Here is a 15,627-nt window from a genome sequence, read left to right on the forward strand (position 1 = left end):
CCCCCCTGTCACCTGAACTTTCACATTAATCCCCATCTGACATCGATAGATTATTTGCACCACTGATCCCACCAACACAAACACATGTATCACACACTTTGACCCGCAGCGTTAAGCAGAGAGCAGTTGACAAATATGTGTCATCTCTGTGTGGTGGAGGAGAGGACTGCAAATACCAAAGAGCTAGTGAGGATATGGGGTAACTAACAACAACCAGAGGATCGAGGCGTAACCAACACAACACACTCTACTCGCTCTCATCAATCACTTATCAAGGCTTTTGGATAGCTATTTATACCTCCGCTGCATTACATGGCACTGGAGAACAGTGTGGGCAGCATCTGCGGAAATTTTATTTGATATAGATGCAAGAATACTATGTTAGGTGGCATCATGTAAAATAAGTTAAGACCAACAAACTTTGTCTAACCTAAAGAACTCAAACTTTCACATATATACAAGAAGATCCATGTAAAATGGCAGAAGTACTCAACTTTAAAGGTCCTATGACATGCTACTTTTTGGATGCTTTTATATAGGCCTTAGTGGTCCCCTAATCCTGTATCTGAAGTTTCTTTCCCGAAATTCAGCCTTGGTGCAGAATTACAGCCACTAGAGCCAGTCCCACAACGAGCATTCCTTAGGATGTGCCATTTCTGTGTCTGTAGCTTTAAATTCTATGGAAGATGAGAGAGGGGGGGGCAAGGTGGAGGGTGGGAGTGTGGGCTTGACAAACTGCCACTTTGCTCGTTTGAGAAAGGGGCGGTAACCTTGCTCCTTATGACCTCATAAGGGGAAGATTCCAGATCGGCCCATCTGATCTTTCATTTTTTCAAAGGTAGAGCAGGATACCCAGGGCTCGGTTTACAACTATCGCCATTTCTAGCCACTGGGGGACCATAGGCAGGCTGGGGCAACTCATATTAATGTTAAAAAACCTCATAAAGTGAAATTATCATGCCATGGGACCTTTAAAGGAATGGTTTGAACTGGCTTGAATTAGAAGAGAAGATTGATGCCATTTTCAAGTTTGAGAGTGCTATCAATCAGCAGCATATAAATGCATTCCCAAAATGTCAAACTATTCCTTCTGTTTTTTTTGTCGGAAAAATGGTTTCAGTGATTTCATACATTTACCATCAACTACTTCATCAGCTGTCTCTTTATAAAAAACTGTTCTGTATGCTCCACTCAGGTTTGCTCATTTGTCCATATCTTTATTTTCTTTGACACTATCAGACATCTACAGTTGAAACACAACATTTGGCAAAACACAATGATTTGGCAAAAAACTTGTACTGATTGACTCACTGACTTTTTTCAGTGAACTGGGAGAAAATGAGCATTTCTGGAGAAATCGTCATGTTCAACCACACACAAAAATGTCATCACACTAAAGGACTCCGGCAAAATCAGTGCCAGGTCAGACAGTATCCAAAGACATCCTGATTCATTCTCTGGTGCTGTGACACACTCACAGACTCAGAACAGGGGGACAGAGAAGCCACAGTTCCTCATGTTTGTTTTTGTGCAAAAAAACAGAGAAAGGGAGAGAGGATGAGAGACAGACGACACAAAGAAAAAAACCTTTTGTTTCTTAAAGTCACCAACCACAATGGACAAGAAACCTTTGTTTTCATACAGGAGATTGGACTGTACAATATGAAAACATGAGCGGCAGTGTGACAGTTTTTGTACTCACAATAGCTCCATCTAAAGACAGCCACTAGCACAGTGAGTCACACAACTCCACATGAATAAAAGTGCTATATCTCTGCTGCATTTTGGCACAACTTTTTCAATTAGGTCATGCCAACAAGATTACCGCCTAATCAAAAAAGAAAAAAAAAAGTTCTGTGTAAAATTCCCCCACTTGATGAAACGTCCACCTGACAACATTAAACCATTGTCTCTGACGCTGGTTATCGTTTTTTAAGTGTGTCTCTCTTTTCGTCTTAATTCACAGCCTCTTGAAGCACCAACATTACCTACAAAGGTGCAGCGAAATCACATTCACTGCCTGACAACACTTGCATGTTATAAAGAGATTTAAACATTAAAAATATATACAACACATTGTTTCTTTTCCCCTTAAATGCAAACACTATTGGAGGTCCATCAGTCTGGTGCACATACAGGAATGATCTGTGTTAGTGGGCTGGTTTGATCCAGATGATGATTCAGTTCACTTCAAGGTTTATATACAGGTTTCACTATGGCATTTGGAACCATATTCCATAAGAAAAATAATTGAATTCATCCTAATTTACATCAATGGTCCCTTTGACAGTGAAGAAATATCAAAATGATAATAACCTGAAACATGTTTGAATACTCTGACCAAGAAGACGATGGCTCATCTTGCATAAAATGTTGACTTGGTTTTGAACAGTTCTTTCTGTAAAAACTTCATGTCAATAGCTGCTGAGTGCTGTTAAGATGCATTGTTCAGTGGATTAGCTGTTCTGACTACATTTAAAAGTGATGTGATATCTACAGATGCATATGCTTTTTTGTAGTGTGCTCTCGAGTGGCGTAGGTTGGCTGGCAAGCCACACAACTGTAAAAAAGAGTGTTAAAAAAAATAAAAAATCCAGAACAATGTCTTTCGTGTGCTGCCCACACAACACTGCAGTGTGATGATTCAAAGACAGGTATATGGATAATCTTGCAGTAATCTTGAACATTTCACAGCTTTTTTTTTTTTAACAGGTCCCAAACATGTGGGCAGATCTCACCTGATCTGATTTTAGCTAATTCACAACCACTTCACCCATACAGTAAAGGTAACATGTGCTGAAATAGTTGAAAATACCAGTGTAAATAGTTAATGTCACATTGTGCGATGACCTACAGTACGCACGGCAAAATTCAGTTATGTTCATTTTGTGCTCTTTCATGTCACTTTCACTATTCAATTAAAATGTACAAATCAAATCAGAATGCAACATAATGAGGTGTCTAGGAATTTCATATTGCAGTACAATGCTGTACTGTACTATCATCATCCACACACGATCCAACTGTGCTGTGGCACATCACATGTGACAATGAAGAATTAACAACATGATTAAAATAGTAACCTCCATCTCCCAGAGAAGAGACACATCTGCTGTCGGAGACTACCGGGGTAATGATCACTGTATGCCATCTACAACCACATAACACTATGTCCGTCTGTTTAACTGTACATTATGTAAAGATAGGTAACAGTTGGATTAGCAGTGCAAATGCAAACTTACAAAAATATGGAGAAAAAAATGACAGCTACATAATTCCAAAAATACACAATATGTACATGACACAGTTGAACTACTTTCACATTTGAGTTCAGTAAACACTGCATAGGTGACTGCCTCACTAGCACAGATGAGATTGTTTTATCATATAATGCCTCACTTGAATAAATATCACATAAATATTTGCACTTTTTTTGTCAATCTCCTTCTGCAGCCAACACTATTCCGGCGTCCGCTTCATGAAAAGATGATACTTAAAGAAATAAACAACAACCTTGCATCATGAATGTTATCTGTAATACAGGAACATCCATACATTCAAGCAATCATACTAATAATATGAATTAAAAACATAAAAAATAGCAGCAAATGTCATGTTAAGCAAAACATGGGTTGAATTAACGATAAAACATGTAGTGCATTTGTAATTCATTAAAAATAGATAATAAATGAATAACACAAAAAGCAAAGTAAGGCTTAGCAAAATTGGCTTGCAAATAAAATAAACAAGACGGATGTCTCACTGGGCCACTGAACCAATAGAAAAACATCATTCGGGAGCTCTGGACAGAACAGTAATGAACCTTCATTATAACCGAAAGACAAAAATCTTAAAGCACTGCCTTTAACAACAAAACAAGCACTGCATAGCCCTCAAAGCACTATGCGCCCCAGTACCACTTGTCAAGGTTATTGAATGCCTTGTACTCCTTGTGCCTACGCAGGTAATCACAAGCCAGGCATGTGTGCTCTGCCCAGAAATAGGCCTTCTTCACTTTAAAGTGCCGCCTCCACTCAAAGTACCTGAGGTACATTTCCTCGTTCTTGTCCAAGAGCAGCAGGTAATCGGCCAGCTCCTTGGGCGAGGTGAAGTCGTCCACGTGGATGAAGGCGTCTCCCTGGATAAAGTTCTCGTAGTTCTGCCTGGCCGGGCCCAGAACCACTGGGACTGTCCCCACAGAGAGCGGGTTGTACAGTTTTTCAGTAATGTAGTCCTTGTGGATGGAGTTCTCAAAAGCCAGGTAGAACTTGCAGCTGGCAATGGTGGGGAAATAATCTTGGTCAGAGATGTACTCCCCGAAGGCTTGTCCATACGCGTGAACCTCAATGTGTTTGTACAGCTCATTGTAGTATTTGACCCGCACGTGGTCCTGGTTCCAGTTGCTCACAATCCAGCAGATCAGCTTGTTTTTGCTGGGTGGGACAAAGTCCTCCTCACCCTCCGCTGCTACGATCGACCCATAAGGCACTTCAATGTCAGCATCCTGACGGTAATTGAGAGTCAGATTGAACAGGTTCTCGATCCCAGGCAGCTGGGAGGAGTGCGACGGCGACTCCAGGTTCATCCATATCCACTTCTGGAAGGATGGTCGCTGGAGAGGCGGCAGGTTGGACAGGTCAGTGCAGATGTCTCGGTGATGGATGACGACCCCATCCGACTTGTTGTAGAGGTTTCTGTCCGCTGTGATGAAACAGCCCTCGATGTTGAAGAGAGAGCTGCACACGCCCAGGTCGTAGGTTTGTCCGAAGGGCCAGAGCCAGATCAGCACGGTGGTCACGTTTTTATCGTTCTTGATGGAGAAGAGGTTCTTGACCCGGTCTGTGGATACTGTTGACTCTACAGGACCCGATAACCAGCTGGTGGATGGTTTAAAATACATCAAAAACAGAGTCACAAAGCATCCCAGTATGAATGTGCCGAGCAGAAGGGGTCGTAGGATTCTGTGAAAAGGTGCAGATGGCATACTCTGTCCTGGAAAGGGCACACCAAAGAAGAAACAGCCAGAATAAAGTCATGATCAACAGGATACAACATCCAGAAACATTTCCAACCATGTTTGTGTCTATTATACTGGATAATTGCCTCTGAACATCATTTGTGCCTCAATTAAATAGTTAGCTTGTGAGCATCTGCATGTGAACACAGTGTTCCTATTCTTGCTATAATCTATGAGTGTGCACCCTGCCATGCGCAAGGCACCCACTAGTTTGGATCAATACTTGTAATGAAGAATGTGCTGAATTCCTCAGGCTCATTATAATACAAACCTGGTGGATTTGACTGAATGCTGAAATCCAAGCAAGAGTAGAGGTTGTGGGCATCGGAAGGAGCAGATCCTACATTGGGTCGACGGTGGGATCAATGTTCTTTGTGATTCAGTGCTCATAGACACTTTTTTTTTTTTTTTTTTGCAGGTCACAGCTAAGAGATGCCCCTTTGCTTTTACTCAGATTAACAATGATCCTTAATGATCTAGTGAGGTGCGTTTGATCTTGAATGTACAGGTCTTCTTAATGGCGCCTCCTTTACGTGAGCAGGGAAAAAGAATCAGAGAGAATCAATTAGGGCTAGAAAGACTGATCACCACCACAAAAAAAGCATCCATGTGAGGTTGAAAATGCAATCAACATGCAGAGATAAGCTTTATCTCCACAAACAAATCTTTTCAATTAGCTGGGAAATAAAATGAAAACACTAAAGGTCATTGCAAAATAGCCAGTTAATCATGGATGTTATTTCAAATTTGTTTGTTAAGCATGGATGTAAGCTTCCAGGTGTTATTAGTTTTTGGCATCTACTATGTATTGTAAGAGAATACTGCCATCTTAAGGCTGAGGAGAGTAGAAAGGCACCCAGACTCTCCAGCTTTCTGGGGCTCAACACACCTGCATGTTGCATAAAGAGGCCATACAAGCAGAAATAGACCTCAACCACACATCACTGAAGCAGATTTAAACCAATAAGACAAGCTCCAAGACCGATTTTTCTCACACCATATGTCCAATGTGACATATGGGGAATGATATTAGCTGTATGTATGACAGTGCCCCTTCATCTCTCCCATCTGTGACTTAGAGATCTGCACCCAAAGGCCACATGAACCAGAGCCAGATGACTGTAGTCCTTTTAAAGGCTTGCAGTATCAATACATTTTCATGTAGGCAAATCCTCTTACACAGCTGTAACATGTTTTCTGTGAGCAGCAATGATAAGCTCCCTGCTTTACAGAGGATGCAGCCCATGCATACCTTCATATATGGTGTAGTGGCGTCTAATATATTAGACACAGTACAGATTCAGAAAGGCTGAAGTGTACAGTAGTGCAGAGATCAAAATCACGCCTATTAAATATGCAGTGTGTGATAAAGTTAGTGTCTCCATGGTGACGGTGCTGAGATTGAGAGGGTAATATGGCTCTCACACAGTCGTTATTTCCCTCTCTTCTTTCCATCTCTGCACCAACCAATGAGATCTGAATGAGACGTGCAGTTCAAGAATACATTCAGATTTTAAATAACATAACTGTTTTTTGTCAAACGCATTGTGATGTATTTGGGACACGGAAAGAGCACCGCATGGGTGAGTAGTCTGCAGCGAGGCTACGTTAGAAATAACTGGAGAGAGGCAGAAAAAAACGCAACCACAGATTTTGGTAGCATCAGTCACATCATCAAATCCCTGATGTGGCTTTAGTAACAGGTTTGTGCTTAAGGGCAAAAGGAGAGCGCTCATGTTCTGCACACACACACACTTTGATGTATGTGTATTCTGTCAGGTGGGCCACAGCACTGATTGTAAAATGATAGTCCATCCCAGGTGAGAATTAATTTCTAGCCAGCGAGCACTGAAGGTCATTTTAAAACGTGATGCTATAGTCGAGCCACACTATTTAAAATGGTTGTCTCTAGGCGTGACACTGCATCGAAGTTGATGAGAATACATTCACTGGAATATTTTATGTGTTGATTTACACGGCACCCTTTTGCGCACCAAAAACGCGCAGAGTATAAATAATAGCGTAGAGGATGATGCTGAAAAAAAATAATGTACAGTATAGTCTATATGCGATGCAAACACAGCCGACGAGTCACATTCACTGGAGAAAAAACAACATATATTCCCCTAAAGTAGAAACTGCCCAGTGCATTGGAAATGTGAAAGTGCCGGTCAGTGAATTTACAGTGAGAGATCTTTTTCTAATTAGCTGGCGAGGATTTGCTGTCAAAAGCAGGTACCGCTGCTCAGCCGTGGGGTGCAGGGAGAGAAAACACACAGCCATGCATTTCACTCACCATCTCGACAGGCGTGAGTCAAAATAGACCTTTCTTCTCATTTCCTCCAGAGGTCCGTAAACTCTTTTCAAAGACACCTTGCAACATAAGGAAGATGCGGATGCGTTTGGAATAAAAAATCGCGCCCGTCCGCCGTATTTGCAGGAATAGATCCGGATGAGCCCACATCCATCGTCTTGATCCAGAAAATACCTACTGTAGCAATGTGCGCTGAATCGTCCCCGCTGATGCACACCGACGCAAAGAATGATGGCTGCAAAAAAAAAAATTTAAATAAAAAAATTATTGGCGGCTACCCCGTCAGCCTGCACACTACATTCATGGCTCGTTGTGTGAGGACGCCATGTATGCTCAGTGATGTGATGCGATGTGGAATAATTCCCTGCTGGCTGCCCATGCGCTACCTTGCTCTGTTTACCGTCAATGCAGCTGCAGGCTGTGGCGGAGTGTGTGTGTGTGTGTATGTGTGTCTGAGCGCGCGTGCGTCTGTGTGTGTGCGTGGGATGCTGAGATACAGCGTTTGTGCATATCACACTTCAATCATTTGCTTGCGGTTCTCCTTTGAATAAACAGGTGAATCATCGCTGCTGCGGATCAAAAGGTTTTCCCTCTTGGCCTGTATCGACTCTTTATAGGCTAACAAAATAACGGGAGCTCTAAGTAGTACATGGCTGCCTTTTTAGTGTAGCGGTACGCCAAAGGCTGACCTATGACCGCGAGCCAGTGATGGTAATGCACCACAACCACTAACTAAATCCAACATCAGGTAAATGTGTAATGTATGCCAATTTTTCACAACATCTTCATAATGTACATCACTTGCTGATATGAACTACAGATTGATGCCTCAGCACACAAGGTGGGTTAATTATTCTACAAATAACCAAGAGGCACTTGAGCCTCCAAATGTGACCATAATTACCATTAAATCTTCAACATAGCAAGTTATGCCTATTAGCTCATTCATTAATCATTTAAAGGGGCACTCTGGGGACTTATTATTGCACTTCTATAAAGTTGTGGGACTGAGGGATAGATTTAACAAAGGAGAAGAAAAGAACGGTCCAAGTCAAAGGAGCAGAGGCTGAGATATCACCACTTTTTGTCCCTTCTATGAGTCAAGCTCCAAAAACACTGGCTCCTCCAATTCCCATAATGTGACTCAATAGCGTCTTTCATTAGATTCCCTCTCTGCCTGGTAAATGCCCACGTCTTTCCGACTTCAAGCTCTAAAAAACACTGTACACTACTGAGCACCAAACAGCAGACAAAGGTAGCGACTAACTGGAACATTTAGCAGTTTAAGGGTGCATTCAGACCAAATCAGGTGTAGGGTTATGTGGCGGTGTCACTTAAATGACCCATTTGTGTCTCCATTTTGTTCCCCACTCCATTGTGCTACGTCTGATTGCCGGTGTGATCCACCGCAGCATGACGTCCGGTTGAGTTTCTCCAAAAGTTGATTCGGTTTCAATTTTTCGCCGCTGCGTTTTCTTTCCCCGCATCCCCTGCCGTCAGCACGGTCGCAGCCTAAACACACTACCCACATCCAAATGAATGGGAAGACTGGCATTTTCGCTGCAATGCCTAATTTGGTGTGAATGCAGCCTTAGAGCCAGATATTTCCCTCAGCAGTTGGTAGAATTGGAGTGCGCCAGGTGACCAGAAACACACCTATAGCAACATGAAATGTTTCCCCCAAAAGGAAGTTCCAAAATAAAATCAGGGGTGTTAAAGGTGCCCTGCCACACAAAACCGTTTTTACTTGTATTTTTTGATATATGTTAGGTCCTTATGTGTTTGTTATGTTGTGTATGTGAAAATGAACTGCTACCTCCTCTGTCAGCTCTAGCCACTGAAAAGAAATAAGCGGAGAAATCAGGCATATTACAAAAGCTGGTCAGTCTGACTTGGTGTTGCCTGAGCTCATTACTATTCATGAGCTCACTCAGTTGCGCTGGGTAAAGGATGCTGATAGCCAGGCTCTCATTGGCTAGCTGTTAGCCAATCAGAGTCAAGCAGCTTAGCTCGTTGAATATTAATAAAAACTGGCACAAATCGAGCTGAGTCTTCCAGCAGGCTTTCTATACCACGCTAGAATGGCTTGAAACAAGGTAACTAAGGCATTTTTACCACAAATTTTTTTTACAGAGTCCATGGTAGAACTTCAGACATTACCACAAAGTAATGAAATACGTGTGGCAGGGCACCTTTAAAGTGACACAAAGAGACCATGACAACTTGTACCAGGCATGTACGACATTGTCAGACCAATAATTAGAAGGTAAACTATTCCACAGATAAAAAATAATGTTTCAATAATGTCATCTCTCTACTGTTCCATCACTATGTTTCATCTCAGATTTTAGTTTGACACGCCATTCAAATATCAAGATCTATGTTGTGCTTTTTTGTATATTGTTTTTTGGGCTGAGGCAGAGTTGGAAGCAGAGTGATGCCACAGTTTTATACCAGCAGGCTTTGTTTAATTTCCTTGTTTTCCAGGACGCACTTTATTTATTTCTATCGGGGTTTAATATAGGCACAGATTACAGGACGGAAAAACATGCCTAAAAGATTTAGCTGGATACGGTGGAGACCATGGAGTCTGTGATTAAACATGCTGATTACGTTAGGAATACCAAAATGTACAGGGCTGTGTAAACATAAGAAATAAGACATCAGTTAAATTAACAATAATTCACTCGTGTAAAAAAAAAAAAAAAAAAAAAAAAAAATCACATACATCACTGCAGCCAAAATTCAGATAATTTAGTTCACTTGCCTGTGGCTTAAAAATTAAGTTGGCTGTTCCCATACAATATTTCATCATTTGCATTTTGTTGTGCATTCTGCAACTAGAAATTAATTTAGTTTCTATTTAAATTATTTTATACAACCGTGAATAAACATTGCTATGGCTCTTAGTCGGATCAATCCTGCCATTTCTGTCGCTCGCCACCAAATATCGCAGCCCATTTGCGGGTTATCTCCAGGTAGATTGCAGGTTTATTGGGCAGGTAGTCCAGATACACAGTCTGACTTGTTTTGGGAATTGCCATTTCAATCTGAGTCCCCTCGTGCCATTCATTAAAAGATGTTATAGAGATAAAATCAGGCCTGGCTTTCAATGCAGCACTCAGCGAGGTTTCATAGTATTTGCCGTTGATGCGGTTACGAGTGTTTTGGAAGTTCCAGGGTCGAATACTCGTGTCAATATACCCGGGGCCCACACTTGGGATGAATATCAGGTTGTTATCTTCGCAGAAAGCTTTAATAGAGTCCCAGTTCCGCTGAGTGGACCCATAGGAAAACCCATTAGTAGCAAAGTAGGTGTAGATACCATCGAAACCGGAAGTCAGGATATCCCTCTTATGTTTCTCCTCGACCAGCAGGGCAATGAAGATGGCGTCATACGGGGTATCCCTAATGCTGTTACTCTCTGTGTGTTTTAGCAGTTTGGCCCACTGCTCCGAGTTCATCAGATATGAGTCATACACATAGAAGAGTGGAAGAAGCTTGCCATTGTTTGTCCGGTACTTAAAGAAAGCAGGGTGCTCTCCGTATCTGAGAAGAGGAGGCATACACAACACAAGATAAACAAGCAAAGAAAGGAAAATGTCAAAGGAGTAAAAAGACTGATGCAACCACGATAATTATTGATTGATGATGAATCCTGAAAGAATGATTTGGTAACACTTTACAATAAGGTACACAAAAAAATAGGTAGGTAATGATTAGTTACTGTTTTTGAAAGGGTAGTTACCCTTTTTCAGAAGGGTAATGAATGATTAGTTACCCTTTTTTCAGAAGGGTAGTTACCCTTTTTCAAAAGGCTAGTTACCCTTTTTCAGAAGGGTAACGAAAGGGTAACTACCCTTTCAAAAACAGTAACTAATCATTAACTACCTATTTCTTGTGTACCTTATTGTAAAGTGTTGCCAATGATTTCCAGAGGGAGTGTATGATTATGGTGTGACATTTGACTGACAAAACTAAAGAAAAACACTCACTTCTCAATGATGTATTTGACATTAGTGAACATGTTGGCTTCATCTCTTTCTTTGTATGGTTCAATGTGAAACGCTACCTGTAAACTCAGAAATGACAGCGACACAAAACATTCATATAGACATACATTTCTCAGATGTATTTTCTCTTAAGAGTTCAGAATATTAGACGTTTTTAAGGAGCTCTGTACATCAAACATTTAGTCTGCTGCTAAATACAAAACAGTATACAGTAAACAGCCTACAGAACACACTACTATCTGCATACAGACCTTAATATGGTATTTATGTGCCACTTCCAGCAGCAAAGGCACAAAGTCATCCGTTGGACCACCATTATCATCCTTCATATTAGGAGGATACCAGGAAACAGCAATGACACCTGAGAACAAACACAGTAACAGTTTAAACATGAAAAAACACACATATAATGGTTCATAATAATAGGTTATTCTTATATACTGCAGTATGAGGCAGAAATGAACATGCTGGCAATCATTTTCCCTGATATCAGTCAATTTAATTTAAATATAAGACGACTGAATAACGAATGAATAACAAAAACACCTGAAAAGTTGTACAACCAGTTTGCTGATTATCATCACTGCATTATGTATCATAATATAGGGCTGGGTGGGAACCTTATTATTATTATTATTGTCTATCTACATACACGGCATAGCCATTAGCAAGGTTAATAATGAAATTGAACAAAATTTGCTTTTTTTGCTTCATACTGTAGGTAGACTTATGTCAGATTCAATACATAACAGTGGAACACATTTAACTGCCATGAAAATCAGTTTAATTATTTTACACCTGACTTGGCATACATCTGCTGTATCGTAATATATTGCATCACTGGAAAATAATGCAATAGCGATTTCAACAAGGACGTACCAATCCTACTTTTCCCCCTCACGATTTAGATTTGGTTACCTCAAGTCAAGGTATCTGACAATACGGAGTTCTGATCCTATACCAGTGCTCCCTTCTCATCCAGATCATTTTTATGTATAACATTAGGCCAGGAAGTGCAGTGGCACTAGTTGAATAAATGTAACTCAACTAATGATGTTGATGAATAAACTGTATTTATTGTGAATAAATGAGGTCCAATTTGAACCACATCATAATATCACAGTAATGGTTTCATTAGAAAAAGACAAGTGAGAACGTTGAAATAATGTCCAGCCATGTCTTACCAATGGCTGCTGTGCGCAGCTGCTGCATATGAGACTCTATAATGGAGGGATCCCTAGAGCTGTAAGGCCCTAAAGAGGGGTAGAAGTTGGACCCGATGTCATCAGGTGGGACGTGTCTCCCTTGTGGATACCCCTGAGCCACCTTACCGTCCCAGTGGGGCAGCTGCGGGTGGTCCCAGTGGATGTATTTGCCATCAAACTGGGGGTTCCCAAACCATGCGTAGTAGAAGGCATGGAGATAGTAGTTTGGAGGAGGGAACTTCCTCAGGGAAGCTTCCAGTTTCTCTGACTGAGCGGAGTCATTTATTTTGGTCTGGTCTGCTTTATTGTTGTTTTCTTTCTGGATTTGATTGTCATCCTTTCTGTCCGGGAACAGCTCCGCACCAACAGGGCTGCTGAACGGAGAGTCTTCTGGTGTCAGCGACTTCAACACAACCGATACTATGAGCACAAGCAATACCAAAGCAATTAATGTGATGCAAGATTTGCGTCTAAACCTTGCCATTCTTCAGTCAGTGCTTGAGGCTTTCCACAGTTCATTGTTGAGACAGCAGTGGGGGACTGTTGTTGGACAGGATGCCATTGAAGCTCGGTCAGTGAGTTTTTTGTTCAGCCTGGTAGGTTTGAGGAAACAAGAGATATAAGTATTGTACAAATGAACATTAGGGCTGCAACTTACAATTATTTTCTTGATTAATCAACTAAGCATTTTGTCTATAAAAAAAAAAAAACTTAAACTACCTTGTTTGTTGATGTCCAAACACCACTATGTTCAGTTTGAGGGTGAAACTAACGATTATTTTAAAAATTATTTTCTTGATTAATAGTTGTATGTATTAAACAGTAATGAACATTCATCACAATTTCTTAGAGTTCCAACCGTCCAAAACCCAAATATTAACAATCATGTTTTTGCTTGAAAAACTATAAGAGATTATCAAAATAAGGCCAAATAATTTTATGTGGAGGACTAATGGATTAATTGACTTATTGTCGCAGCTCTAGCTCACTTTACTCTAATGTAAGGCAAAGAAAAGCAGCAAATCCTCACATTTCTGAGACTGCAAACAACAAATGTTTGGCGGTCGGTTTGAAAAATTATGCAAACGATGAATCAAATCAGTTGCCTAATATTCTCTAAAAAAGCAGTGAATAAAAGAGGCGCAGAAAGACAGAGAGAGCTATAGCTACATTGCTGTAAATGACTGCACACTAGCGGAAGTGCAGTCAGAAACAAACCAGTTACTGTGCTATATCACATATAGCTACTAGCATACAGTTCAGAGATGCCTAAAGACAAAATTAACAAGCTAACAACGTTAGCTAACGCTACTTCAACTCTACCTGTATTGATGAACTTTAGACTTGTCGACAGCAGCCAAGAATATCAGGGGTGACACAATATTAGTTGTACCCTCCGACAGTCACAACACTTCGCTTGTTTTCCTATTGCATTGAAATACAATCTCTAGTGTTAAACACAATCAGTCTTAACAGCTCGGACGACTCTTCATAAATTATTTCCTTTTATGAGATGCAGAGGACGGGACACAGCCTGCACTTGTGGTTCGGTTTAGCTTGTCCCGGAAAACGTCGCAGATCTGTAAACGGCTCGACAGCAGCGAGCGCGCAGTGACTGTGACCCATCCATGATGTATAGGAAGCTGATGTTACGCGCTGCGTCCTGTTCTGTCAACAACAGCCAAAGGAGCAGTTGAACCTAACCGAATCACAGTGATACACGTCGCCCCCATTCGTCTGGGAAGGTGTATTACACAAAACAATCCTCACTAAAAGGACCAACAAATTGATGCCATTAAAAAGTATTTTGCACTACTGCCTCAACCTGTCTATATTGTTTCTGTTTATAGTGTGTATATATTGTTTGTTTTTGTTGTTTGCTTGAGTAAGTACATTGTGAGCATTGTATAATCCAAAGCAAAATTCCTCGTATGTGTCGTCATACCTGCAAATAAAGCTGATTCTGATTCTGATTCTGATTTGTATATGTTTTTATTCCAATTTTGTTATTATATAACATTCCATATACATTTGAAGTTTATTTTGCAGTGGTTGCTAACAACAACTGACAAAAACATCTCCACCATCAGGCACAACGGTATGTGAAGCAAACTGCACATATATTACAAATTAATACATATGGACACACAATATTTATGTTTCCACAAACTAAGTGTAAAACAAGTGCCAATCTTCCTTCTTGATTGATTTATTATTCTGTGTTAGTGTATATTTAAAGCATTTCTTGTCTTATAATTTTTTCTTCTTCTTTTAATGCTCAATATTTATTTGAGCTTTGGCAATCATGAAACATCAACATTTATGCCAATAAGCTTTTTTGATTGAAAGATTTGTTTTAATATTTCTGTTTATAATATTCCATAGTTGTTTGAAGTTCTCAAAACCAAACTTCTTATGCAGACACACATTGACAATGGAAGAACCACAGCCACGGGAGTCTTCTGGGTGCATAAAGAAGAAAAGGAGGACTCTCTCCTATCAGACCCCCTACTTCCTGAAGTCTGATGACAGTGATGAAATGATGATGCCAGATGCAGTGGAGTTACAGGAGGATATGATGATGCCAGATGCAGTGGAGGTACAGGAGGATATGATGATGCCAGATGCAGTGGAGGTACATGATGTACAGGTTCGGCAAGACAGGCTATTGGTTGTTTTATTGTAAGAAGAAAAGTACATGTTAAAATTAATACATTCAAATGTTTTCCTCAGGGCAACTCCACATTTAGCTCACAGAGCATCATCTACTACGTTCTCCTCTTTATAAAAGTGGGACTGTGGATCACCTTTGCTTGGATCTTGTCCCACCTCCACCTGGGCGCTCCATGTTTTCTCCTGCCACTGATCTTGTGGTTGTATACAGGGCCGATGCACAGAGCTCTGAACTGGGCTAAGAAGCGCATGCGGGCCTAGATGCATAAACTGTCACACTGGGCCGAATGACGCATAAGCAGGAGAGAAAAAGTGTTCCTCTGCTTTTCAAAGATCCAACCAGTCAAGACACTAAGTATCAGTTGTATGTTGAAATTAAAAAAAAAAAAAAAGTCTAGAGGGAAT

The 15,627-nt window shown here is 40.8% G+C and overlaps 2 protein-coding genes across 3 annotated transcripts; both read right to left on the reverse strand.

Moving 5' to 3' along the window:
* Positions 1 to 1,191: 1,191 nt before the first annotated feature.
* On the reverse strand, positions 1,192 to 7,941 carry fut9a (fucosyltransferase 9a). Its single transcript, XM_039786318.1, has 3 exons — positions 7,314 to 7,941; positions 5,289 to 5,544; positions 1,192 to 4,992 (listed from the first exon to the last, which is right to left on the reverse strand). Exon 3 carries the CDS (start codon positions 4,982 to 4,984, stop codon positions 3,902 to 3,904), a length of 1,083 nt encoding a protein of 360 aa, XP_039642252.1. The 5' UTR covers positions 4,985 to 4,992; positions 5,289 to 5,544; positions 7,314 to 7,941; the 3' UTR covers positions 1,192 to 3,901.
* A 1,861-nt stretch (positions 7,942 to 9,802) lies between these two features.
* Positions 9,803 to 14,191, reverse strand: manea (mannosidase, endo-alpha). 2 transcript variants are annotated; one of them, XM_039786320.1, is made up of 5 exons: positions 13,873 to 14,191; positions 12,529 to 13,142; positions 11,596 to 11,705; positions 11,327 to 11,403; positions 9,803 to 10,880 (listed from the first exon to the last, which is right to left on the reverse strand). In XM_039786320.1, exons 2-5 carry the CDS (start codon positions 13,031 to 13,033, stop codon positions 10,247 to 10,249), a joined length of 1,326 nt encoding a protein of 441 aa, XP_039642254.1. In that variant the 5' UTR covers positions 13,034 to 13,142; positions 13,873 to 14,191; the 3' UTR covers positions 9,803 to 10,246. The 2 variants fall into 2 exon arrangements, with proteins under 2 accessions (XP_039642254.1, XP_039642256.1); XM_039786322.1 differs by lacking the exon at positions 13,873 to 14,191 and adding an exon at positions 13,270 to 13,415.
* Between the last annotated feature and the right edge of the window lie 1,436 nt (positions 14,192 to 15,627).

Source organism: Perca fluviatilis, chromosome 20, assembly GCF_010015445.1.
Source record: "Perca fluviatilis chromosome 20, GENO_Pfluv_1.0, whole genome shotgun sequence".
NCBI classification, from domain to species: Eukaryota; Metazoa; Chordata; class Actinopteri; order Perciformes; family Percidae; genus Perca; species Perca fluviatilis.